The sequence below is a fragment of the Adelges cooleyi genome, unplaced genomic scaffold (assembly GCF_023614345.1).
Source record: "Adelges cooleyi isolate 19-005CV unplaced genomic scaffold, UGA_ACOO_1.1 ACOO_flye_CR_arks_rails_tigmint_CR_PRNA_41, whole genome shotgun sequence".
Classification (NCBI taxonomy): domain Eukaryota; kingdom Metazoa; phylum Arthropoda; class Insecta; order Hemiptera; family Adelgidae; genus Adelges; species Adelges cooleyi.
In genome coordinates, this window is record NW_026096090.1 from 3325250 (window position 1) to 3353030 (window position 27781).

A 27781-nucleotide genomic window follows, 5' to 3' on the forward strand; every position below is an offset into this window, starting at 1 on the left:
CGCTGACCTTAATTCGAGTTAGCCGCGCGAGCGATCAAATGCGAAAAAAAAAAAACTCAACTGCTGCGGAAGGTCGGTAAAATAGTATAATATACCACAATGTCATCGCAGTATTTAATGTAAAATTTCGTAACTATATTATAAATATGATGCTCGCACGTGTGTACAAGTTTTGGGACTTTGGAAAAAAAACCGGCCTACGTTTGCAAACGACGTAAAAAAGAAAATGGCCATTTTAATTTAAAGTTATTCTTTTAACCTACGATAAGAGTGTCGGGTGGGCGCGCGTGTTAGGTGTTGTGGTACGCTATATTTTTCAAATTAAATCAATTATGCGCGATTTATTAATATACACCGTAGAATGGTATCGATGTTGAATCAAGAAGAAGAAAAAAATTGCAGTCTTGCTAGAAAAAAAGCAAATTTAATCACTTTTGAGATAAAGTTTGACCTTTAAAATATGTATTTTGCAACGCTTACACTATAGTACAGGTATGCTATACAGTGTCTATATATACGATGGTCTACAATGTGTTGGTAAGAAATGAGGATGCGGGAAAGTCACACATATCAATAATTAAGACCAATCGATAAATAGATAAAACATGGGATTAAAAATTATGTATTTGTATCTTTTTTATTATAATATGTTATATATCATAGACGTCGCAATTATATCATGTACCGTATCGTTTGCCAGTGAGTCGTTGACCTTCCCGCACGCAAATGTACGACAAATATTGCACTTTAGTGTACATTACCGTGTGTATATATCTATGTATCTAGACAATAGTATTATGATATCTATATGTATTATTATTGCTCGCCCATGTGTATTACGTACAGTTAGTACAATCGTCGAGGCAAAGGGTTCCAAGGCATAGGTGCAGTTTTACGTAGGTGACACGAGGGTGTTAAATATGTATGTGCTATTAAACAACGGTGAATATGGGCTCGGCGTTATGTATAGTGATCCAATAATTACTGTTAGGTGTCAACGTTATTCGTTCTTGCGTTTCCTGGACACTTTTAAAGTAAATCTGCATGTGGTGACCTATAAGCTGGCAGGGCCGAAGCGAAAGACACAAAGCCGTTGTCTTATAATGTACGCGCATAACTGTATGTGTACGTCTCCTGGAAACCGTTTTCTAGGCTGCGGTAAAGTGACATTAACCGCACCGACACACGGGTTGGTAAGTTTGATTTCCGGCTTTTTTCCTTCTCTCTTTTCGGTCCTTAAACGTAGACTTACATCGTACAAACTGTATTCTGTACCAGGTAACGCGTTCCATTAACTTTTTCATCCGTCAGTCAAATCACTTTGGAAAAAAAAAAAAATTTTCAAACAACATAATATTATACGGTCAACGTATACGACGACAGCCGTTTTGAGTGGAGGATAAAAAGAAATGCGTGTGTGTTGCTCTATGTGCTCTAGTGGCGGGGCGTTGTACTTGGTGTTTTTGGGTTTTCGACAGCAATTAGCGACAATTATTGTTCGGTATTTTCAAGATAATTACAGAAGTCGTGGACGAAACGTTATGACATAACGAGAGACGTCCGTCTTACGGATATTTGGCCGTAAGAAGCGATCTTATCGGCCGGTGGCGAGGGGTGTGTTGCGATCCGGCAGTTTCGTCTACAAACACGAGCCTAACTGACTGAAAATACCAACGACAAAAAAAATCATATCGGAAAAAGATCTAGGCACACGGACACGAAACGATTGTTACACAACACACCGGCCGGTTGTTGTAATTGGAACAATTTCGCCCTCGTCGGTGACCTGTCCGCGGAGGGAACCGGCCGGCCTTTACATCCGGCGCGGTGGCGACCTATCGTCGTGGATACTACCGGTCCGAGTGTCCCCGAGAGGAGGAAGCACTCGTGGAGGGAAAAAGGCGGCGGCCGATAACGGTGGCGCGCGGGAGACCGCATCGTCTTTGGACGCCGGTAGTAGACGGCGGCGGCTGCGATGCGGCACTCCTGGAATGTGGACGGGAATGCGGCCGCCCCGTTGACCCGCGGCCGGTATGCGCCGGCGGCACCGGAGTGTGGGCATTGATACTGCGCGTGCGTGAAAACACCAGTTCTGAATGAACGCCGCCGTGGTATATATATATATATATATACATACCGCGGTATGTATATATCAAAAAAAAAAAAATTACAGTAATATTGAAATACGTAATATTATATATATATTTATATACATACTTATGTGTAATATACATGTACATATTATATTCGACAAGTGTGAATGACCTACGGTGACTTCCTTCCGTTCCGTCGTCGTTCGTTCAACAACCCACCGCGCGGCGTCGTCATCATCGCGAAAAACTTGTCCTTGAAAGACGCATACCTATATACCTATCCGCCGTACAAAATTATCATCATATACGTTTACAGTACACACACACACGTATACATATATACAATATATATATATATATATATATTGTAAAACTACTACTAGCGATAACGCGTAGTAGTATAGTATATAATATGAAAAATTGTATACATTTTTATTGTGTTGTATACGACGAGATTCTACGCGGAGTGTCCGTGTCGCGTTTGGAAATAATATTTTTATTTTATTTTTTACAATAACAATATACAAGTATGGTTGCAAATTTCGACCGTATTCGACTTAAGCAACACTCCCGGGATCGATAACCTCACGACCGGTTTTTGGGCGTTAAACGCATGGATTTTCCCAGGAGCTCCTCGTACGACGCGGTCTCTAGTATCGAGACACGACCCGATCGGTCAGATCGCCAAATATCTCGGCGAGCTTGGCACTCGTGAATAGCTAGTGATGAAAATCAAAATGGCGACACGCTACAGTGGAATTTAAATAATGCGTTTATTATGCTGGTATCCGTTCGTTTCGTATATTTAATTTTACGTATTGATATCTACATAATATCTATTATCTCTTAAACTTTTTTGGTATCCACCGCCTCGTATAATATTAAGACATTTTTGGATTTCGCACGCAGAACCCCAGAGACTTGAACGCTGTTGATTTTGCTGTTTTGGAACAATTATAGGTTTTGTATTAGTTAGTCGACTTGTGGATGGACTAGAGCATACTTTTCCTAAAAGAGTGTACAACAAACCCAGATGAAAAGAGCATACATTTTTTTTTGTGCACAACCCAAATGAGAATAGTTATATTATGTGATTCTGTTTAGAACATACATAACGAATTAACGAGTGCCTCTTCGCAGAAAAGGATCCATTGTAATATGTATGCGTGCAAACCTAGGCCGGCCCCCAGACCTTGATATTATAAACCTGGCGAATTTAAATCTAGTCAACATGGTGGGACAAGTGTTGATAACCGTCATGGTGGTTTCGAAGCAAATGGGGTGGGGCATCCAGACATATGCGCATATTATGGTTCCTTTCCTCCGAAAAAACACAAATTAATATAATTATATAAATAATGATCCGCACTGGAAACTACGGAGGTGCTCTTTTAGGCTATGACAGCGTAAAAATAATGTGTGTTATTTTAGATTATGGAACTTCGGGTAATTAAAATTAAACTATGCTTTTTCGACTGCTCCTTGGGATAACCCTACCACAGGCTATTGCCTTTTATCAGCAGGAACAACGAGCCGTGAAGGGTTCGACTTTCTTTCGTCCCTCAGGCGGCACTCCATCATACCATATGCTGTTTAATATCTTCTTTAACATAAAAATAATTAAATTGTTATTGGCTTAAATCAGCATAGGGTAGATTTAGACCTCCCAGTAAGGTCTCCACTAGTTGAGTGACGGTCAACACTATGGCTTTTTTTTTTATTTATCTTACAAAAACAATCTATACAAATATATGTACAATAAGTTTTTTTTTTATCTAAATTATAACAGGGCATGTATATCTTGAAAAGGAAGTTACCCATTGGTAACACCTCTATAGTAAGTTGGGTTAGGTTATAAGTTGTTTATTTTATGTTAGTAAGTCTCTACTCCAGTTACGTTTTAGTCTGCGTGGAGGGTCGTCGGGGATATTGGCCGTGTGCATGCGTTTTATTAGGGGGTTTGAGTTTGAATTTAGTTTTGTGTGGAATCTAGAGTAATGTATTTTGGCTAGTTCGTTAACAGTGACTATTTTTAGGTCTTTATGTAAGTTATTGTTTGTTATATACCAAGGAGCATTTGTAATCATTCGCAGTGTAATATTTTGGAACGCCTGTATTGGTCTTATAGTTGACGGTTTAGCTGGTCCCCATATTTGTATTCCATAAGCCCATATTGGACGAATTATTGACTTGTATATAAGCAGTTTAGTCTTGAGTGACAGATTAGACTTTAGCAGAGGGCGCAAAAGATGTAGTCTGATATTTGATTTTTTCCTTTTTTCTTTGAGGTGTGGTCCCCAGGTTAGACGTTTGTCAAGAGTTAGACCAAGATATTTTGTTTCATTTTGAGTAGCGATAATTGTATTGTTAAGTATTATAGCGGGACTTATTTCCGGACGGAGGGCGAAGGTGACTTGACTGGACTTGTTTACATTGATTTTGATTTTCCAATTCCTAATCCATTTCTCACAAGCGTTAGTGTGTGATTGGAGATGGTGAGCCGCATCGTTTATATTTTTGTGACGACTTATAATAGCTGTATCGTCAGCAAAAGTAGCTAGTAATGTGTTACAACTTTGCGGCATATCAGCAGTAAATATGTTATAAAGGTCGGGAGAAAGATCACCTTGAGGGACCCCGGCCTCAATTGTGCAGTAAGATGAATAAGCACAACCTTGTCTGACAATGAATTTTCTATCTTGTAAATATGATTTTATAATGAGATTTAAAGGGGCTGGAAATATTTTTTTCAATTTGAAAAGTAAACCATTATGCCAATATGGCTTTTTTTACGGGTGAATTGCAACTCACTTTGAAAAAAAAAAAACGTTTGCTCTTAAACGCCGAGAAAGTTAAAAGACCAGCAAACCGGTTGTCGATTGGCCGCCGCCAATCAACAGACAGGAAAATATAATATGTTGGCGGTCAATGAATTAGTTTTTTTCGAAAATTTTCTAACCGTCACGGCGTCTAGACGTCTGTTCGTTTCGACTTAACAGCTCAGACGACGTCACGTTCGCGAAATTGTAAATCTATTGTAATTTTTCATAATATTTCAGTGATGAAAATTCTGTTCAATCAAGCATTGCGTTATTATTATTGATCTGTTGAACTTGGACTTTACGTGATTTTATTATTATATTTATTTTTATACGTATATCATTAGCAATAAGTATGAATTCAGTTGGCTATTAATTGAAATTGATCAATGGCTCCAATTGACGACTACTATTGCTGTCTTAGCAGGTCGAGCCATTTGTTAAACACGTTAAAGCCTGATCTCGGCTGATAGTAGAATATATGATATTTTCTTCTTAATTACAGTGTATAGTTATTACACATAGGAAAACCATAAAAGCTTTATCACTAATCGATTCTGGTGTGTTCGGAAACCGAGCAATCCGAACACGGCTATAAAAATAATACAAGAATTATAAAATACACTGTTGTATTATGGTATTTCAATTTATACAACGTCAATACTTATATTATATTATATTATATATATATATATATTATAGAGGCTGTTATCGTTTATTTTTCAATGAATCGACGTTCAGTTGAACTGCAATTAAGAGATTTATTGCATATATAAATATATGCATATGCAAGCCGGAAAACGTAACGTATACAGGGTTCATAGAAAAAAAAATTAATATTGTTGTATAAATCACGACAATACTTTATTGTAAAACGCGTAACAATCATCATCATCATCATCATATCATAATATATTGTTATTAATAACGGCAATACAGCTAATGATCCATTGATATTATTATTATTATTATTATATTATGATATGAATTATGATTATGTATTATCCGTTTGTAAATTGTAAATTGGGTCAGTCGGATGTTGTGCGTTCCACAATCAAACTGTACCAAGCTCGTAAATAAATACAAACACATTGTCTGTGTAAGCATATATTTAACGAGTATAGGCACATTAAAATAATATTATAAACTATGACGATCGGTTATAATTCGTGGTCGGTGCAAAAACAAATTCTATTTGTTTGACATGTTTATACTATTGTCGTATTATAGTGTAGTATATACACGGGATTAAGTCATTGGCGGATCGAACGTGTTGACGCAATTGCCGGTTTTTTTTAAAAAAAGTAGTCAACTTTCACGTGTATATGCCTTTACAAATTATACATATTAATGTGTTATATATACGTACAGTGTTTGGCCACACTGACAACAGGGTAATCGGGCGACCGCTTGTAAAATTTTAAACAAATTTGTGTTCAGCAGTTGCGTTAATTTGAATTTACTAATCCGATCAACATAACGCATACACACAATACGATGTCGGATGGGTTTATCGCAAAAAAAAAAAATTACAACCGACAGTTTGCGCTAGCTAATCGTTGTTCGTTTTTTTTCTAAAGAGTATAAAATATGTATACCAACAACAATTATAATATTATTACACTGTTTACCTATGTACCCACTTAAACGTACGGTGCACTAATTACGGATAGTTAAAAAAAAATGCGCTTAAAAGTGCACACACATATTAAACTAATTCAAACTCACACGAGGCGAACGTATGTATTATCTTAATTGCCATTAAAGAGTCACGAAAGATATTATATAGACCGCGGCGCTGTTAACTTAATATACACATTACATTATAATAATACGGATATTTTAATTTTTTTTTTTATACTACCATACGCGCCGGTGCGATAATATGAGTTTTAGCCCTTCTTATATTAGCCCCCGACCGTCCGTTTTCCTTCGTTTAATTAACAATGCCTACTCAAACATTTAATGTTCGACGATATCTCTGTATTTCCTTCTGTTGCAATTATTATTATTGTATGTTATAGGCGTACCTTGCACGCCGCATTAAAACGCGCGTTATGTTTTTCAAGACTTGTGCAAGTCGTTTAAACTGTTATCGTCCAAGTTGCACTATGGTAACATGTGTATCATGATGTACACGGGTAAAGCGTGACTGACGTTTAATGGACGAATACAATTTTATAGTAACTTGGTTAAAAGCTAATGCTTAACACAAATTAGCACAAGTCGATTTTACGCCTTAACATTTTTGTTTGATTTTAAATAATAATGATCTTCTCTTGTGACATCTATTATAATATTGACACCGAAAAGTATTGAACGAAAAAACAAATGTCTAAGCGTTTTACTTACTTACCTACGTATGTGCGTCAAGGACGCGGACTATACCATTAAAAATAATCATGTTAACTACTGCAACAGTACAGTTTTTTAACATTTCGTTAACCTATACTATATATTGTATATCTTTAGCAGTCTCGTGTATGCATATTAACATATACAACGAGAACAACGATAATCATTTCTTCGCACACACCGGAGGTTTATTAAATGTATTGCGTTAAATGTCACCTATACGGCCTCATACATGTAGGTATACCTAAAAGAGGTACCCATACATATTTTATACACATATACATAAAAACCGACGTATAAATGCAAATTTAACGCGTTGTCGCATTTTAAAATGTGTCTGGCGCTACGTTATACCGGCAAAACATTTATTGTAGTATAATATACATTAATATACACTTTATTTTCACTATGAATATTTTATATGTTAATAGGTATCAGATGCTTTATTTCACAATAGAACAAAATTTATCTTTATTTACATATCGAAAGGGCAAGGATAAATTATTTATAATACAATACTGAAAGTACGAAAACAAATAAGGCGTTTAGTTTCAAAACCAGTTAAATCAATTTTTGAACATTTTCACAAAAAATCAAATAATTTCTTCAGATGGCCGATTTTAAAACCAACCAAGATTTTTCCAATGCAGTTTGAGCTAGTTATAATCGTGATTTGATATTTAATATTAGTTTTAAATACCATGTGATACAGTGTGGCCACTTAAAAACAACACGTTTTTAAAATGCCTTTTAGCTGTTTTTTTAACTACACACGTCAAATACAGAATTAATCGTCCAGCACAAAATAATAATCATGTTACAGTCTCTAAGGAAACTTTACAGCTATAGTGGTTTAGCGGAACCGGTAATGATAATGTGATCGAAAAAAACAAACTATCGCGGGTAAAAAAACTTGCGTGTAGGTATTCGTCGTCTTGTAAAAACATATTATAATATTATATAATCGATCCAGCAATATAAATAGATTCTGGCAAAATCGTCTTCTTGAATCCGATACACAAAAAAAAAAAATAACATAGTTGATCTAACTAAAATTATGGTTAATATAGGGACACAATACATTTCTAATTGGAATAACTAAATAAATAGTTGGGCCAACTTTAACAAGATTAATTCAAATATTTTTTTCATAATATTATTTTCATCAAACGATATAAATTATAGTCGAGTATTCTGGTTTTATTTTAGCTGTATTGCGACCACAATAATTGTCAATGTTTTTTTCTTCTTGCTGAGGTTCTGTTACCACTTTTGGTCACGAATTATTTCGGTAAGCGCTTGCCGTCGTAGTTTCCCTTCTTCCGTTGTCTTTGTCGAACAAAATGATTTAAAAAAGGGTTGCGATTATGATTAGTCGAAAATCTCTCGTCGTCTCTGAAGGAATTCAACATTTCTAAGGCGACCATTTAGTGTTAGCCGTATCCTTCAGAGGTTAGAAGAATTCGGTCGTTTCTAGTTTTTGGCCCGACGTAGTTTTTAGTTTCTATGTCGAATTAATTTTATATTATGTAGCTTCGGCGCCAATGGTTTTCCGATTGAACAAGTGTACTGTACATTGCACGCATTACGTAGGTACTGTTTTATAGTGTATGATGATGTTCGCTGAAGGACAGTTTGTTTTTCCAAACGTTTCCTTGTTTACCGTTTTAACCTACAAACACACCGACCGTATTGTGCTTAATTGTACTGTATTAGATTTCGATCGGAAAAAATGTAAACGCGGTTGGCGATGGGGTTTTAACAAAAACAAAATCCTTGCATTATTTAATGTCCAAAATTACACATGTGTAGTGTTTATCAAAATCGTTTATTGGCGTACAACATTACAACAAGCGGTTAGACGATTAAACTGTATTAAAAAAAAAAAAAAAAAATCCGTTGTGTCCCAATTATTGTGCGTATGTGCAATGCCGTTGTTTACAAACATTCGTTAAAATAGTAACTTGACCTGTACTTAGGTGTATATGAACGGTAACGACGATTAGGCGACCGGTGTCGAAATATTTTTGAGGTTAGGAATTCCACGTCCGATATTAATGACTGGCGAAATGATGCGCGCAGGCATATCGTTTTTTTTTTCTTTCTATTTCCCAGAATCGCACAGTAAAATAATAATTGCTCACGTCTTTTACCGTAGCATATACGTGTACGTGTACGGTTTTTTTTTCCCGCTCAAAAACGGTTTGTTACTTGTTTTTTTTCAAAATTCTTTTTGAGATATCCGCGCGCGAGAGTGTGTTGCCGCAGTTCCAGTTTGCATCGACCGAAACGTTTATTTTTTCCCATAGCCGACAACCGTTCGCGTATTAGCCACTACCGCCCATAGAGTGTGTAATTCAAGTCTGCCAGCATTTTTATATCGCATCAAGTCTGAGGGGTTTAACGAATAACGGTAAAACCGCACGGTAAGTTCCGACGACGGTACTGCCTGCGTGTAGGTATAGGCATAACGATATAATAATAAATTATAATTATATTATTACTTCATTTTTTTTTTGGCTGAAAGATAATTAAATACACTAAACGCCGCGGTCTCGGCTTAATTAACGTTTGATAATAAACGTTCTTATTATTTTCTTGTGTTAGAACGCAAGCAGTGCCGCACACGCGGATCTCTTTAATTGTGTTATAACGTTCTTAAGCGGTTGTGTCGGTGTGTATTTTATTATTATTAATTTAATTAAAATCTAATTGGCGTGCTTTATTAGAAGAAAAACAAGTATACAATATTAATACGTGTATATTTTTGTTTGTTAGCATCGACGGTTCATTTTTATAACGTTGGTAATCGGTTTTCTGTGAAAAATAACACCTACAGATAGATACAAAACCAATTATATAATACAAGATGATATTTGAGATACAAATTATTTATCGATTCATTATTATTAACATTATTAAATACGAGACGAGCCTAAAATATATACAATAAATACAGTACATTAAACAACTATTTTTGTTTTTAAAAGCAAAAGCAAATTTTATGTATAATTTTATACATAAAATTATAATAATAGCTATTATATAATAATGCATATTACATATTATTATCTATTATATAATATAATTAAGATCTGACTATGGACGATATTTGTTTTCAATAGAATTAGATTGAATTACCGCTCCGGTAAGTATTATAAAACTTAAATATTTATATAAACTCGCACTATTGATTGTTGAACAATTATTTTTCTAGTTAGAAACGAATACTCGGCATCTTGTTCCAACCGTATGCAATTTTAACGATAGGCCGGTGGATAATTATTATGCCCGTGCAATATATTATATATAGTGGACCTACTTATATTTTGTAGGCTCTCCTCCCTCGATTCACAAGCCCACATAGTAGGCGATTAAAACGTTAAAACCAAATACAGACAAATACCGAAGAAAAAAAAACTACCAATATCGTCACAGTTCATTATTAACTGTATTATTCTATACCGATGTCAATTTACTTTTTAATGGTTGCCCGTAAACGTATGGTGCCACGTTACCCGGTGACATAAAATATATGGAATAATAGTCATACCGCAGAAAATTCGGATACCCATAAAAAATACAAAAAAATCCTATCACAATTGACATTATTCCAAGGTCTGATTTGTTTAGGTGTTTTTGCGCACGTTTACTCCAAATAAACCAAATTTATTAGTGTTGAATGTATATAAAATTATCGCAAACCGGTAGGATTGGTTTGTTAATTATTAATTATACTTATATATTGTAATATTTAAAATTAGATTTTCACATTTCATGTTTGCACAAATAGAAAAAAACGTTTATTCGACTCGCACGCAGATTAGCAGTGAATACATATTCTCTCTTGCTCATTTTCATATATGTACATACACGAACGGTCTAGGGGTTAAAACCACTTTACAGAATGTATCTTGAAACGCGAACTTGAAAGTTTTCTATCGTGTAAATATGTATGAAAGGTTTATCCGTGCGTTGTATTCATATAGCACAAATTGTCAGGGTTTAAAAAATGTATAGGAAAGTATGGTAAATAACATATGTTACAAAATCAAAATACAAAAAAAAAAAAATGTAGAAAAATTGCTGTTAAGTGATTTTATCCTCGGACCCTTCGCATGTATTTTTAAACATCCTATTTTTACTGTCTGTTTTATGTGTACTTTAAGAGCATTTATACACACACTGACCGAGTGTGAGACATTGATATCGTAGAACAAATGACGGATCGCATTACGACACTGAACGGGTACACCACCGACGTTTAAGTTCTCATTTTACAGCCGCCTATGCGCGGTACTATATTGTTATTGTTATTATTATTTATTGTACTCGAGTTAAAACAGAGTATTTCATTGCGGACGATTTTAAACAATTTTCGATCGTCTTCTGGAACAAAATCCCGTTACTACACATACTATTGTATACCCTATGCACTACTGCATATACTGCAAGCGCTACAGTGATAACTACCGGTTTTGTTTCCGTTACAGATAAGGCGAAACGCGCTTATACGTTAGATGTATGTGAAAAAAAAAACAATACCGGATACGAGACTTAAAGATGTTCCGCCTCCTCCCCCGACTCATGTGTCTGTTGTACACATACATATACATATATATATATATTGAACTCGGTATTCTCTCACACACAGACACACATTCAATTAAATCTCATTGACCGCCGCGGCGATACCTTTAAAGACACACTTAACGATACAGTGTATTTAATACAATACTATGTATGCTTTAATTTCCACCTATCCTTTGTGTTTATCATGTGTGTGCATTTAAAAGGCACCGATGCAAAATTGATTATTAATTCGTTAAATAGTATTGAAAAAATTACCATTCAAATTGTAATATACAGTTAAAATAATTTGCGGTTGCAAGTTTTACTCCAATAGTGTCTCAACTGTAATGCATGTACATACTTACTTCAGATATTAACTAATAAAGGGATAAAAAAATCCTGTAATATTTAGAAAACCCCTAGTTTGAGTATTTAATTATATTTATTACAAGTAGCTTTTTAAGAATATGTATTATTTTTATAACAAATATATATGTAAACACTTGTACAAATTACAGTTACTCGAGCTAATATTTTTTCTTAAAACTTTTTGAACATGTCTACCGTCTACATAGTAAAATATGTTGATAGTTATTAAAAATAAATAAATATATATATATATATATATATATTTATATTATTCGAAAAAAAAAACAAATTATTTGTATAGTAATACCTATATAGTACACCATTTGTGATTTGGATTCCAAATGTTAATATACACACCCATCTAATATACGATGAACCATTGTTATTTGTTATCTTTATAGTTATTATTTATTTTAACAATTTTAACTTGAATATGCTTTTGGGCTGGATACACAAAAATAATGTACGTCATCGTCATCAATTTCGTGACTCCTTTTTGCGTCATCATCATCATCATTTCGCGACACCTTTTAAACAAGAGTGAGGAAGGAAGAGGAGGGGATTGTGTGTAAAGGGGTGATTCATTGTTGTAAAATACTTTAAAATCAAACATTATAAGAGTATACTTTTGCTTAACACTAATTAACATTTAATCATATTATAAAACAACCTTTTTTAATAAAATTGCGTTATATCAACTAAAAAATATTTTAATACTGCGTTATAGAATGTTGAACAGTGAACACTCTATACTTTTAATAGTTGTTATACGTGCATATTACATTTATCGTAGTCAGCGTTGTAACTGCGCCGAGCTGCCCTTGCCTTTATAAATTACATTTAACGTCAAAAGCTTAATCCGTATGACACGGCGGTCCTCGTTACAATGTTTGGTCAGGTGGCAAAACACACGGTTTTGGCGGGAACCGATTAATTTTATTTATTTTCCGCGCATGTATGTTTTTTGGATTTTTTTTTTTCGCGACACAATATAATATTTTACCGGCATAAGCTGCCCGCAATCGTTATAGACAGCTTTAGTATGACCTGCACTGTACACCGTCCGTTTGAAGCTATAACGGCCGGCCGCCTTATGCACGCGACGCTGTCGGTGTTGCGTTCTAAGAAACGGTCGGGCCTCGGAGAAAGGTAATGGATAGAGATAGGTAGAGAGAGAGAGAGAGAGAAAAGATTATAATGAAATAACCGGTTGATAGAGTAAATATTTGGCAAAGGCGTGGCTTTCGTATATGAAAATATCCAACAATGTAGTGGGCGTGCTGATACATATAGGATTTTTTTTTCGCGTTGCTCTTGTTCTGAACGTGCACGAGAAGTTTACCTATATTCGGCGGCGGTCGGTGGTGAAAGTACACGGCGTGGCGTGCGCGCACCACTAAGCGCGAGGGGAGAGAAAGAGCCCGGTCGGGGGAGAAAGGCGTTCGCATAGAAATGCATTTGAAATTAAAAGAAAAAATAGAACCTCTCGAAAACCGTCAACCGGCAGCACTTGGCGGTTGCACCGTTCGCTGCGAGTGTTCAATTAGTAACAATAGCCGAGTTATGTGCGCTTATGAAGAATCCAATAACAGTCCCAAGAACTTTTCACAAGAATTATTATTATTATAATATACATACCATTCCGTTTGCGCCGCATATAGAGAAAACGTCCGTGTGGTGCGGTGCATGGTTACATAAGTAGTACAACAGTACCTGTGCTCAAAGAGCTAACGCATTTTCTTATTAAAAAAACGTTGTGATATTCAATTCGTTTTTGATGTTCGTCGTCTGCGGGCATGGAAGAATTCCAAAGCCTGTAGGGTGCCAATTAATATGTACAATACAACATAATGTGTAACTGTCTGGGTTTTTTTTTTTTTTTTTACTCGTGTGCGCATATATTACACACAAAATTATAAACACAAAATGTTTTCTTGTTTTTTTTTTAAATACATCGTTCAACATGTATTCACACGGATGAATGCCAAATAAAAATAATATCTAATATTCGAGAGAAAAAAATCCATGGTTTATATGATTTTAAATAACTTACAAAATTCTATTTTTTTCGACAACGATAATTATGCGCGAATCGAGGACCAGAGTCAAGTGAGAATATCGTATGCATTATAATATTATGTGCTTCTTAGCCTAGGAAACGTGTACGATAACTTAAAACTCGTTTTCCGCTCTGTACCGGCTCATGCGGTCTCGTGGAAATAAATTGCCAGCCCGATGCTGTGACCGACGCCGACGGTCCGCCTTGACCCTCGGCCTGTAGGGGATTTACAATATTATTATGTTGGCCCGTCAGACCCCGTCGGTGTTGTAAATTAATTTTATTACAGATTTTACATTATACGGTTGACGTTTACACGAATAATTAAAGGATACCGTCAACGATCTGTGACCATTACTACATCACATTTGTAGTTTATTGTTCCGAAAATATTATTGTAACAACGTTTCAGTTTCGCATAATCTTTTCCCTAATGATATTTGTATTATATTTTTTACTTGACTTAAAACAATATCTACGAATTCAATAAGTATCGTATTTTGTAATACAAGAAATGTGTAAAAATAATGTATCGTTGATATTAGTTTGAGAACCTAGTGGTAGAATCCATATCTCCTCGCCCCCTGGTGGCCAGCTTGAAAATTACAATAAGTTAGGGAATCGATGGTGGTATTTTTTTGTAACTAGAGCAAACTTACAATTAACCCAGCTATTCATTTTTTTTCTTCAAATTATATGTAAATATACAAACATCATATCATTGTCTTTCCATTATATACCCGGAACGGCGTATACCTACTTTCAACATGATATTGCCTGTATTGAATGGATAACGGCAAGGAAAAAAAACAGCCAACGCTATGCGTTTAACCGTTGTTTATAGACACGAGACACAATTTGCGCCGTTAGGTTTCCAATGTTTTCATAATAATAATACAATATTATTTACATTTCGCTGTACATCAGATCGGTTTACAAAATATTTTCGCAACGTTGGTATGTGCCGAATACGTTTTACATTCAACGCGACGCAGTACTTATAGTCAATAAAATATATAAGTCCTCGTTTTTATTATATAGAACTTCGATGAGATTTATGAATGCCACTTAACAGTGACCGACAAGCAATCGAATGCATGTGAGTCATACATAGATAGGTAGTATTAGTCATAAGTACATTTTAAAATTTGTTTACCGATAGGTTATAATAATAATTATGAGAATATCGAATTGTCATAAAACGGACGACTGAAGCTCATAACGGATCACGCTTAATGTGATTTCACGCGCCACGTATTTAACGACAGCTTAAGCCGCAGCTTATAATATAATATTATCGGACAAAAGTTGTCGAATCACTGTCATTCGCGTGTGACTGCTACCGCCGAGCCGTTGAAGGTACTTAAGTCGCATCCGGTCCAATAATGGATTCCCTGTGGTTATCTTCTAAAGCCCTGTAAGGCTGCTAGTGTGTCTACTACTATTATTATTATTTTTATTATTATCTATACGGTACTGTATGACTATGAGTATCTGACACGTGCGCGGGAGACTCCATGCGTGTCCTAACTCCTAACCTAACTCAACTCGGCTAAGCCGGCGGGATTTAAAATGCATTAGTATGACCCTTATACACCGTTAATAGGCTGTATTCATAATTTGTAATGAGCCGGTTGTGTGTACACGGTATGTACGAGTAACTGGCATTTTGCCTCAGGTTGACCACCAGAAATATGATTTCATTGTTTAATCGCAGCATCGTACAATCAGAAATGGAAAAGGTGTGCTGTATTGTATTGTAATACAATAAATTATATTATTATTATTAGAGGACGACGCCGTACAGCTAATTTTCCAACGTTAAAACATACCTATGCAGAATGCGTTTACTTGCTCCATGATAATTTTAGAGCAAAAATACCTACAACAAAAACGAAACATGACAAGATTTTTGAGACAACGTCATACCCTTTTTTGATAAACCTAATATTTAGCTTAAAATTTTAAATTTAAAAATCATATTTTTTTATTTTTTTCTCGTTATTTTCAAAATAAAATATGACATTGTCTCTAAAACATTGTTGTTATCTTTCGATTTCATAATAGGTGTTTTTGGTCTAAAACAACCATGGACCTAGTAAAACGCACTCTACGAACTGTGATGAAAAAAATATTTGAAACCACCGACAATGATGCTATGATAGTCCGAAAAATAAGTTAACTACCAAAAAAGTGTTCTGATTACTAAACTAACAATTACACATTACAGTTTAAGCTTTAAATTAAGAATTTGCAATGGATTGTCTTTACCTAACTCCTTAATAAATAGGGTAAAGTAAGTACGGTAAAAAGAAATATTGTTTTTTTTTGAAAAAAATGTTGCAAGATATTATGATAATTACATAACGATTTTGTCAGTCGAGAAGTTGAACCTTTGACTTGTGCACGGACACGTTATTATTCGGCAAACGATAAGCGGTTAATGTATAATTTTAATGTTTCAATGTAAAAAGCAGACCGGAAATGTTCATGCGAATTTCGGCCACGTACGATGCTTCTTATCTGTTCTATAATTATATATGACGTGGAAAAAGCCACGTCAAAAGTTCAAAAGTTCATGTTTGATAAAATTACTCATTAACGCGCGCATACTAACACGATAATTTTTCTGCAAAAACTCCCTTTCATAATATAAGTAATCTAACTGTTTATAATTCTACATATTAACCACTTAAAAAAATATTGTATCATTTTAAGAATATTAAATAACGTTATTACCCATCGAGTATCGTTCATTTTTTGTAGTATTGTCTTTTTCCCTGGATGAGGAATATGCAAAATCACTTTTCTTTTAGCAGTCGATATTATGTATTGCTTTGTAGCTTGTACGTGTGAAACTCGAAAGGATTTTATTTCGACAATAACTCGTTTTTGACTTCGACGAGGAGCGGTTTTTTTTTTAATTGTATTATGTATATCATTTTTTTTTTTTTTAACGGATTTTTTTATTATTATTTGTTCGTTTGTGTGTTTGCAGGATTTGGGCGAAACTCTTAGGGCCGAAGACCCGTCCGACTGGTTGATCGGCGGCAACGGCCGGTCGAATTCTCACGTGGTTCTCCACGACCGTCTGATGACCGACGCGCTGTTGGGCAATGCCCCAATCAAGGCCGAACACTCGTATTGTACCACACACGGGTCCAGGGAATCGTTGGACGCTATAGGTGAGTAATAATAACAATAATAATAAAAATAATAATTATTATTACTAAGACGTATCGTCGTCGTCTTGTCGAGGGGGAAAAAAATAGCACATTCTTTTTCGCGTCGCGCATACCGCAGGATCGTTGCACTTGTCCGGGTAACAGCCGGCTATTATAATTGTACTATATAATGTACATTACACATACGGGAGGCGGTAGGTCTTCTTTGTAGAATATAAAACACCCATAACCCATAGCCGCGACATCGGCACAGTATACAATATAATCGCCGTGTAAAGAGTATATGATATGTAACTAATATATTTATATAGAATTACAAAATAATATCTAGTAGGTGGTGGTAGTAACGGCCGGCGTTGTCGTAGTCGGCGAATATTAGCTATTAGTGCGTGTATACCTTTCGAGCAAGTATGATATATATTATACCTATACTTATACTTATTACAATAATAATAATAATAATATGTTAAAGACGGCGAGTGACGGAGGGGACTCGTCATGAGTCATGCGCACACAAAAAAAAAACCCGTTAGACGTTCCACTAAAGCGAAATAGTCGTTTATAATAAAAAGTATATTATGTACATACATATATATATATATATATATATATATTATTTATTATATAGCCGAGAGAATAGACAGATAAAAACTTAAGACACGACGACGATGCCGACCTTTTCGTTAATACACACAACCGGATGTCAAACTCGACGGATTATTATCTATACTTTCCTATAACTATATTAGGCTACCGTCGTTTTGGGCGAGCATATTTAAAAAAAAAAAATTTATTTTCGCATAGACGACTCCTGCGGATCTTCGTAGTACCTATCAATCCGTTTTGTGTATGCCGTTTAGAATTTGCACGTGAATCGTTAGGGGACAAGGGAGGGGTAGAGGGAAAAGCTCGTTGAGTAAATATCGCTGTTGTTTATTTTCGATAGAAAATGTCACCGCGTGCGTGTGTAAACGGCTCTTCTTTGATATTGGTATTTACCGGCAACTATATGTAATATGCACGCATGTGGCGCAGTTGTTTGTTAACCGAGAACGGCGAACAAAATAAACTGCGCAGTGTTGTGGATGTAATAAGTACACGCATATTATTATTATTTTTTGACGATAATTATTGTTGTACGAAAACACATAAGATGACGTGCAATGCAGTACAAAAATTTAACGCTCGAGCAACGGGGGTTTGACGGGAATACCGAGACGATAGTAACTTAAACCACAGTCACCAGAGGTGGGACTTTCAAAACTAGATTTATGAAAAAAAACTAGAAAAAATCATTATCAAAAAGCAAATGTCCAAATAAAAATATAGTACAAACATAATGTCTTTGAAAACCAATACTGAACGCAAGACAAAATAAGTTTTCGAATTTTATAGATTTTCTCATTAAAGTCTTGACCTATTATTAACTTTTTCAGCAAATTGTTTTAATTTAGATGCATGTATACGAGTTATAGCTAAAATGAGAATAAATAAAATTCTAATATGGCCAGAATAGCGGTTTGATGAAAATTAAAAAAAATTCCTACTCCTGACAGTCATTCACGAGAACACATTATTTCTAACGCGATGTTAAAACTGTTTGATTTCTAGGCCAAGCCGAATACAAGATCGGTTTATAAGGAATCGATTAGTTTAGCACAAAATATATTAGTAAAATAGGCTTTTTTTAAGCACGTGAAAATATATTTAATTTTTAAGAAAAACTGAATTTATTAGTATAAATGATATTCATTTAGTTTAACAGTAATATGGCCGAAATTTGTTTCTCTCGTTTCTTCTACCGATTACCATACCACTTAACGGCATTATATTCAAACCAGGCCATGAGTATTAAACAGATTTAATATTTTGGAACTCTGAAATAATATAATTTCGGGTGGTATTAGCTGCAAGCGAAACCGTAGTACAGATAAACAGCTATTGTAAGATTAAATAAATCGTTCACGGGAATATTGTGTTTTCACATAAACGTTGCAAGGTACTACAATATCACGCTTTTGTCTGTCGAGGGGTAAGACCTTTAACTTGTGCACGGACACGTTGTTATACGACAAACGATAAGCGGATATTATGTAATAATATTGTTTCAATGTAAAAAGCAGACCGGAAATGTTTATGCGAATTTCGGCCACGTGCGATGCTTCTTATCTGTACTATAATTATATATAACGTGGAAAAAGCCACGTCAAAAGTTCAATAGTTCACACTCCGTAGCATTTATGATGAGCTTGCGTATCATCGCGATTTTTAAATTAGGTACATTTATAAATAACATTGAGCATTGCTATAAAAATTACAATTACAATAATTTTGCTTTAAAAATAGAAATTGTTCCATTGTTTTTTTGCATTTCATATTATTTTTATAATTATACAAAATACATATTTTTATATTATATATATTTGAAGTATATAAATGTAATGTTTCGCGTATACACATTTTGAAATCGGTGTATGTACCGCAATGTATTCAGACCATGTATACAGAATTCACATTCTGTATATACTGTATACGTAAGTGTGGCGTCATGACGTATTCACCTATTTAAAAACAAACGCCAACGAAAACAAAAAACACGCCGGAATATATTGTCTCGTGTATCTTTTTACGAACATCTTTGTTAGGACAGTTTTCGCATTGAGTGCCTACCGCGCAACTAGTATAACGTCTACATTTTTAACACATCTTACAACTACATTGTACAGCAATGGCGGCGACGACTCGTTAATGTTATATTGTGAAATCACAATTTATTGATATCAAAACGTTTATTATGGTTTTTGCGCCCACAGATCTGGACGACGACAGCAACCAGGACAGGACGTGCAAGCTGACTTTCGACGAGGTGAGATGCGACCGGACGGGAAACATAGAGATGATAAGCATCAAAGACGACTCGGTGTCGGTCAAAGACGAACCCATGAGCGACCAGGAATACGTCGAAACGTCTTCGTGTCCGCCGTCCCCTTGCTCAGTCGCCGACGTCCCCACACACTACAGCAAGGTAATATACAATATTGTTCTTCCCCCGACCTACACCTGTATCGCCGCACTGCACTTGGCAGCCGTAGTCGTTGGCGGTGACTTTCCCGACTTCATACCCGGATACCCGGACTATTTTCTATTTAGTTCAGCGTGCGCCTATATTATGTGTGTGCGTCAGTCGGCCGTTTCGCGCCTACGTTGTGTAATTGCGCAGACGTCCTTCGATCGACACAAACACGTTTAGTGACCTTGACCATATATTATTGTCGACAGTAACAATAATAATGAAAAATAAGTAATATTATGGCTTAAAAAAAAAGGTTTTTTTTATAACGTCGGTTTAGAATTTACCATTTAAAGCGGCATAATTTCAGCGGGAGCAAGTGGAGTCGGTCGTCCTCCGTATCCTCTCCTCCCTCCGACGTCGACGCCCGCTCTAGAATAAAAAAGTCGGTACCATTCAAATGTCGGGCATGGGCAGCAATTATTATCGTGGCGATCCGATATAGACAGCCGCTGTCCAAAGCATATTGGATTTGCGGAGAAAGAGAAATCCGGGTTAGTCCAGAGAAACGGTACCGTCGGTTTTAATTGATCGGGTTCTATTGATTGTAATTTAACGCCAACCGCAGTAATAACGCAAACGGTTTTCTCGACGATCGTTAAACACACGAGAGCGTGTCTTACCGAAGTAATAAAGTAAAAATGATCATTATACACGAGAGATACAACAGCTTATGGTCCGGGCTCGGTTGTCATACGATTGCGCGAGACGTCCCGGATGACTAATATTGGCGTGTCCTCTTAATAGGTGATTCATCGTTAAAAACGATACCCACTAATAACGTTTCACAAGCAGCCCAACGTTTAGCCGTTTTAATTGTCTACCGCTACTTAATGTGCGACAATAATCACGGACAGCTCTCCCTTATTAGCTAGCTCCTCTACGCTTGAAGGAAATAGCATTGGTTTTTTTTTTAACGGCCCCATCCGAAATCCGTTTGCGTGCCACTCCAGTAGCAAAAAAACACACTTAAGTTATGAACGTGTTTTCCGGATTTTATTCGCCCCCAAAGAAAAACCGCCGACGAATCGTATTACCCACTCGGAAATAGGATATTAATATATTATTAAAACCAATTGCGGTGCGGCACTCACGCGACCATTTATTATTTGCGACGTGAAAATCGATTCCAGACACATAGGTGAGACACATATACATAATATAATATATGTACATTTACACGCTATGGCCCATGGGTATCGCTTTGGATATAATATATCATGCGCCTTGATAACATCATATTTTAACACGATCTCCCAAGACGGTTTATCGTGAATATATCATATTCCGAATTTCAAAAAAATTAACCGGTTGACTACAACAATATTATTTATTACACACAGCGTGCGACATACTAATGTGTATAATGTAATAAATACGTTGTCACCAATCGGATATCCTGTCAGTTAATATCATCTATTACCTAATCAAACACATGAGTAATAATCATCATAACTTACTTAAATTAAAAATTCTAATAATATTCCTGATGTGTTTGTAATTTAATACATGTTTTTGAATATTTCGAAAAATGTATGTGTACTTGCTCACTAGTAGTTAATAATTTTAAGGTCCTTTATTTTTGTTGATTTTCTTTAACCCTCATTCGCAGATAGTGATTTTACATAACACATACATATAAAAACACCACGAATGCGTTTCATTGTAAATACTGGTGAACAATTTTAATAAGTATCGTATATATTTTCTGGTACCCATGTTACAACGGCCGTTAAGACAACTACGGTTGGCGACGGTCTTAGCAAATGTCCGCGTAGTATTAGCGCGTACAAATGTTTGTATATAACCGTATATATATATATATAAATGTATAACTTTTTTTTTGCAGTTGCAGAAAACTGGTTACGAAAAACCCACCACGGTCGTGTTGACCTCCAGAGCTTTCCTCAACCAGTCACACAAAATAATCCTACCAAACTTTGGTATAAAAATGGAAGGTGGTACAGGTATATCCTGGATTCCATCGTTAAATCAACTGTACGCTACATACATTTTGTTATTATCTATTTAAGGTTTTACACTGCCACCCACGCCACCGTCGTCCACATCCAGCGACAGCGAGGGCGGTAACATATCGCCACACCATCGGTCGTCGCCCACGCGGCGGCTGTTCCTGTCATCGTCCTCTTCTTCCACGTCGTCAGTCGGCGGCACCAGCGGTAGCCGGCAGCCCATCCAGACGCCTTTGATCAGCTGTCAGCCCAAGGGTTCCACCGGGGCGCTGGTACTCACCGAGGAGGAGAAGCGCACGCTGCTGGCCGAAGGCTACCCGATACCCACCAGACTGCCTCTGACCAAGGCCGAGGAAAAATCGCTGAAGAAGATCAGGAGAAAAATTAAAAACAAGGTGACGCATAAAGTTAATTAAATTATAATATACCAATTCGCGCACACATATTAGGTCTGGGAAGCATTGAAGTATATTATTTTTTTGAATTTTATCCTTTCAATAAGCTCCGTTTTATCACACTAATGGCCCATATAGATTAAAATGTCCATCAAGATAAATATATGTAGGCTGATAGATACAATTGGATAGTATGTCTAATGAAAATTTACCTCCGTACTAACAATGTAGACAATACAATTCGTAATTGATTACTAATGTCGCTGTATTTGCCGTGTAGATATCCGCCCAAGAGAGTCGGCGCAAGAAAAAAGAATACATGGACTCGCTGGAGAGGAAAGTAGAAATATTGGTTACCGAGAACAGCGAGTACAAAAAGAAAATCGTCAACCTCGAAGAGAGCAACGGGACGTTGGTCCAACAGTTGCAAAAGTTGCAGAAATTAATCGGGGTGCAGGCAACGCAAATTGTAAGTATATATTTATGTATAATTTTTCATTACATTGGATGTTTAAATTATGTCATGTGTGTAAACCGGCCAAATGCGCGTTGTGTTCCTTTTATCCAGGCGTCCCGGATAGGCAATCTCGGTACTTTCGCGTGTTGGGCAACTCTCTAGAGTATCTCTATATATTATAACCGTCGAATTATTAATTACATTATCATTACACCGAACCTTCTTTTATATTGTTTCAGAGTCAACAAATGAAGTCCAAATAATTTAGTACTTGCCGTCGGGGTAATTCTGTACATATATATCGACTAATGGTGAGTGCTACTGCAGTTAGTATACACTGGGAAAACGATAACAATTTTAACTAATCTGATATGTGGGAAAAAAAAAAAAAAATTTTTTTTTTATCATCTATATACCTAACGCTCGCAGATTGGCTTTCATTTTTAACGTTTTCCATAATGACACGACTCTAAATTACAGTCATAACAACGATGATTATCATAGAACAAATTATGTTTTCAGGTGCAAATACAATACGTTTAAGAGTTTTATTTTTATTTTAGTTCAATGTCGACAGCTAGTCCGTGATGTTTACCATATGCGTTTTCTGTAAGTGAACACTTAAATACTTTTAATTATGCACGCATCATGCCTGAGCACTACGTCTATCGTACAACGTTTACCGACCTATTGAACTCGCTCAACAAATTTTCAGTTTTACCAAATGTATAGTTTGGTGTTAACCAAAAGTTTTTTTCTTATTGTGTGTTGCAGATAACGAATACGAATTGCGGTCGGAGGAAAATTGTATAAATTTTCTGCGAAGAAAAAAAAACGACTGACGAATGAATAGTAAAAAAATAACACCAATTTATAAATAAGAGATAATCATTATTATATATCGGATAAAAGTGATGTTGTTTTGATAACCTTACATTGTATTATATTAAATCAAAATTTTATTAACTTTTAATCTCAATATTAATCGTTGTAAGTGCCAAAATTATATTATATATTTCTTAAACAATCGCCTGTGCCTTTTGATACGCACTCGAGCTGCAAACTTTTATTATTGTTCGTATTATACAATTATAAAACTATGTTACTTGCTTAGGAATAATTTCCTAAAGTATTAAAAAATATGAAGTTATCATGTTAAAAAATAGTGTGTGTGTGTACACCTATACATTTATAAATTAAATTTATTGATAGTTGATTTTAATTATTTTAAATAAATATATTTATATATCAAATTGTGTACATAGTATTTTTATGTTAAATTTTTTTTGTTGTTAATTAAAAATATATATTATATTAAATAGTTAATTTAGCTAAATTTTAATTAATTTTATCGTAATATTATTATTATATAAAAACAAAATAAATTATTTTTGTTTAGTGAAATATTTTTGTATAAAAACGTATATATTTTATGTGCAATTTTTTAGACGATTTTCATTAGCACGTAATTATTATTATTTTATTTTATGTTATGTAATGTTATGACACTGTTTTTCTTTTTTTTTTTTTGTGGGGTAGCACTTACGTTATAATATGTTTATAAATTTGGTTGTCCCAAACATTTTTTTTTTTTTTTGGTCCAGCATAACCTGTTAATTTGTTGTGAATATTAGATTACAAAAAAAAAATTATAAATGACCGAAATACGTGCTCATCAACTACATCGGTTTAACATATTTTATTTTTTTTTACCTTTTACAATTATATTACCATAATGATTTTATTTTGTTTCTGATAAGTTTTAAGTGTAAACGCTATATATCTGACTTTATATCTCAATAAAGAATACTTTCAGTTCCGTCGGTATATAATAATATAAGCGTGTTTTTTATCAGTATTATTAATTATAGTACGTATACATATATGTAATATTGATAGTGTATATTATATTTAAACAGATGATTGTTTATCGCGTGAACTCGTTCGAACGGGCAATTCAGAAAATAATTTTTTTTATTGTAATTATCGTACAGTGTATAATGTGAAATGTGCATACCTACGGACAAATTTTCAAAAATCGCATTAATCGTACCGGTGGCTTATTGGAGGTTTCGAAATGATGATCGTTAACGCTTACAAACCGCGGTTACAGTCCGCTGACTAATTTCATTATAATTATATCTCCCGGTAATATCTTCATGACGTGCGACACCGATCACAGTTAACCGTCTTTAGTAGTTTAGTGTTATAGTTGATCGCATTCTATAATGTTTTTTTTTTTTTTTAATATTTTATTATTCAGCGGTTTCAGGGTTTTAAACAATGTAAAATACCAGACGATTGTCCAATGTCGTCAGACCTCCTTTAAAGACGACATTTTAATGTTAGGTGGTTTTCACTTAAAAAACAATCGGCGTGCCCCGTAGTGTGTATTAACGACCTAACGTACTGCCTTTAAGTGTACGGTCTATGCACAATACATTTAATAGAGTTACAATAATAAACATGATTTGAGTATGTACCGAATTCTTTGTCCGGGGTAAACAAAAAAAAACGGAATATTTGTATTATTATTTTGTAAAAACCAACGAGATTCGATGTCAAACATCACAGTGCACAAATTGGCTTATTGTTATAAACGATTTCCAAGTCTCTGGCAGTATATTTCATTGGTGCGAACCCGAAACGCATTAAAAACTGTATGTTCGTGTGTACGTTAAGTCTTAAAGCTGGGAATGTGACTTGATTGTGTTTAGATTCACTTAACGTTAAGAAAACTGCTCAATTCCCCAAAACAGTCTTATCTCTTGAGATATGTTATTCTTATAGGTAATTAAAAAAATAGCTAAAATAACGGCGCTGTAAGAGTTATTTACGAATATTATTAAGCATTTCTCTGCGTTCGGTAGTATAAGAAAAGGACAATTTTAACGTTACATAGAAGTTGTATAGTTACATATTATTATATTAGGCATAACATTGTTATCGAGAAATCATCTGAATTTAATTCTAATATAACATGTGGTTTAGCTTCCTCTCGGCGCAGAAAATTACTCACCAAATTCATAACTCGCCGGTTATACTTGGGGTAGTCCAATAATCGGTAATAGCGGACACGTTTAGTTCGTACTGTACGTTATACTTTTACACATATTCGCAACCGATCAAAAAGATTTATTTGCATAACCATTTCGGCGGTCGGTAACGATAGTGAATAACTGTAATTTTTTATCAAACCAATTGTGGGCCAATTACGTTGGTATGTCTGATTTGGCTCTATGACGTCTGAAATCGCATTAAGATAATTCGTAGCTCTCTGGAGATTATGCGCGTAATAACAACAGCTGTTTTATTAGTATCGTAGACGTCACTATGAAAATATATCCATCGATTAATGATATTTTTACCTACAGCAATTTAATATTTAATTTAGATTATGGTAAAACTGTTTTCAATAAAAAAAATTTTTAAAAATACATTACACCGCAGTATACAAACGGTGTGTTAAATATTCGGTATTGTAATTATTTGATGGAATTACAAGGAGTCGCGTCGCTAAAATTAACCTTTGGGGAGTTACAATGGTTGTTTATAAAAGTTAATATTATAAAAGAAAATCCACTTGCACGCATTTCAGAGTTTTGAAGGTTAAATATATGTTCATGTTATTAGATTTTATTCTGGGATGCTAATTTGCGTTGTGTTATGACGGGATATACAGTTAGGAAAAAGCTATGCGCACAGCTAAAACGCGGAAAAAATGCTAATGGGTTACCATGGCGGCAACCCGATTTTATAGTTTACTTTACTAAATAAATAGTTCATTCAGCTAAACATGTGGTCAAGTCAGCTAAGCTAAGGCTGCCTTAACTACAAATTTAGTGTAATGAACTATTTATTCAGTACCTATAAAGTCAACTATAAAATCTGCTTGTCACAATGTTGGCCAAATATTTAGTTTGTACACCTAGGCATATTTTTTCCATGATCATACCTCACATCGATAAGGAAAATATAATTCGCTTGTATCACAAAAAAATACAAGTGTGTCAATGTTAATGTACGGCGATTATCTGACATTCACGTACAAAAATTTACATAAATTGCATTATTGAAAGGAATTCGAGTAAAAGTATTTAAATATTATTCAAGTATACGACAACGTGATCCAAATACTTTAAATGTATTCAAAAAAATTATTTTAAATATATTTTTTAAGTATGCCAGTATTTGTATATAAGACATATTGTCGATAAACACGTTTGTAACTTAAAAGAAATAAACCAAAAGCATCATATTGTTTGTAAATGTCAGTTTGTTTTTAAAAATGTATTTTTTTTATGACATAGGTACTCTATATTAATATAATTTAAGGAGCCCCGTGTTTTTAATACATTTAGGGAGTAATTTATGTACAAAAAAAAGTGATTGAAATCGTATGAGTCATCAAAAATATATGCATCAGTAACACAA

The 27781-nt window shown here is 34.8% G+C and overlaps 1 protein-coding gene across 3 annotated transcripts in view; it reads left to right on the forward strand.

Moving 5' to 3' along the window:
• Nucleotides 1–24551, forward strand: part of LOC126841891 (cyclic AMP response element-binding protein A-like) — a 42666-nt gene extending 18115 nt beyond the window's left edge. The window contains exons 2-9 of one of the 3 annotated variants that reach the window (XM_050578656.1): nt 17266–17452; nt 20266–20477; nt 22372–22465; nt 22556–22890; nt 23171–23359; nt 23587–23658; nt 23870–23956; nt 24122–24551. In XM_050578656.1, the coding sequence (XP_050434613.1) occupies nt 17266–17452; nt 20266–20477; nt 22372–22465; nt 22556–22890; nt 23171–23359; nt 23587–23610 (1041 nt within the window). In that variant the 3' untranslated portion in view covers nt 23611–23658; nt 23870–23956; nt 24122–24551. Of the gene's footprint in view, nt 1–17265; nt 17453–20265; nt 20478–22371; nt 22490–22555; nt 22891–23170; nt 23360–23586; nt 23659–23869; nt 23957–24121 lie in introns of all 3 variants that reach the window. The other 2 variants (XM_050578655.1, XM_050578654.1) reach the window with 2 other exon arrangements.
• The last annotated feature ends 3230 nt before the right edge of the window (nt 24552–27781 follow it).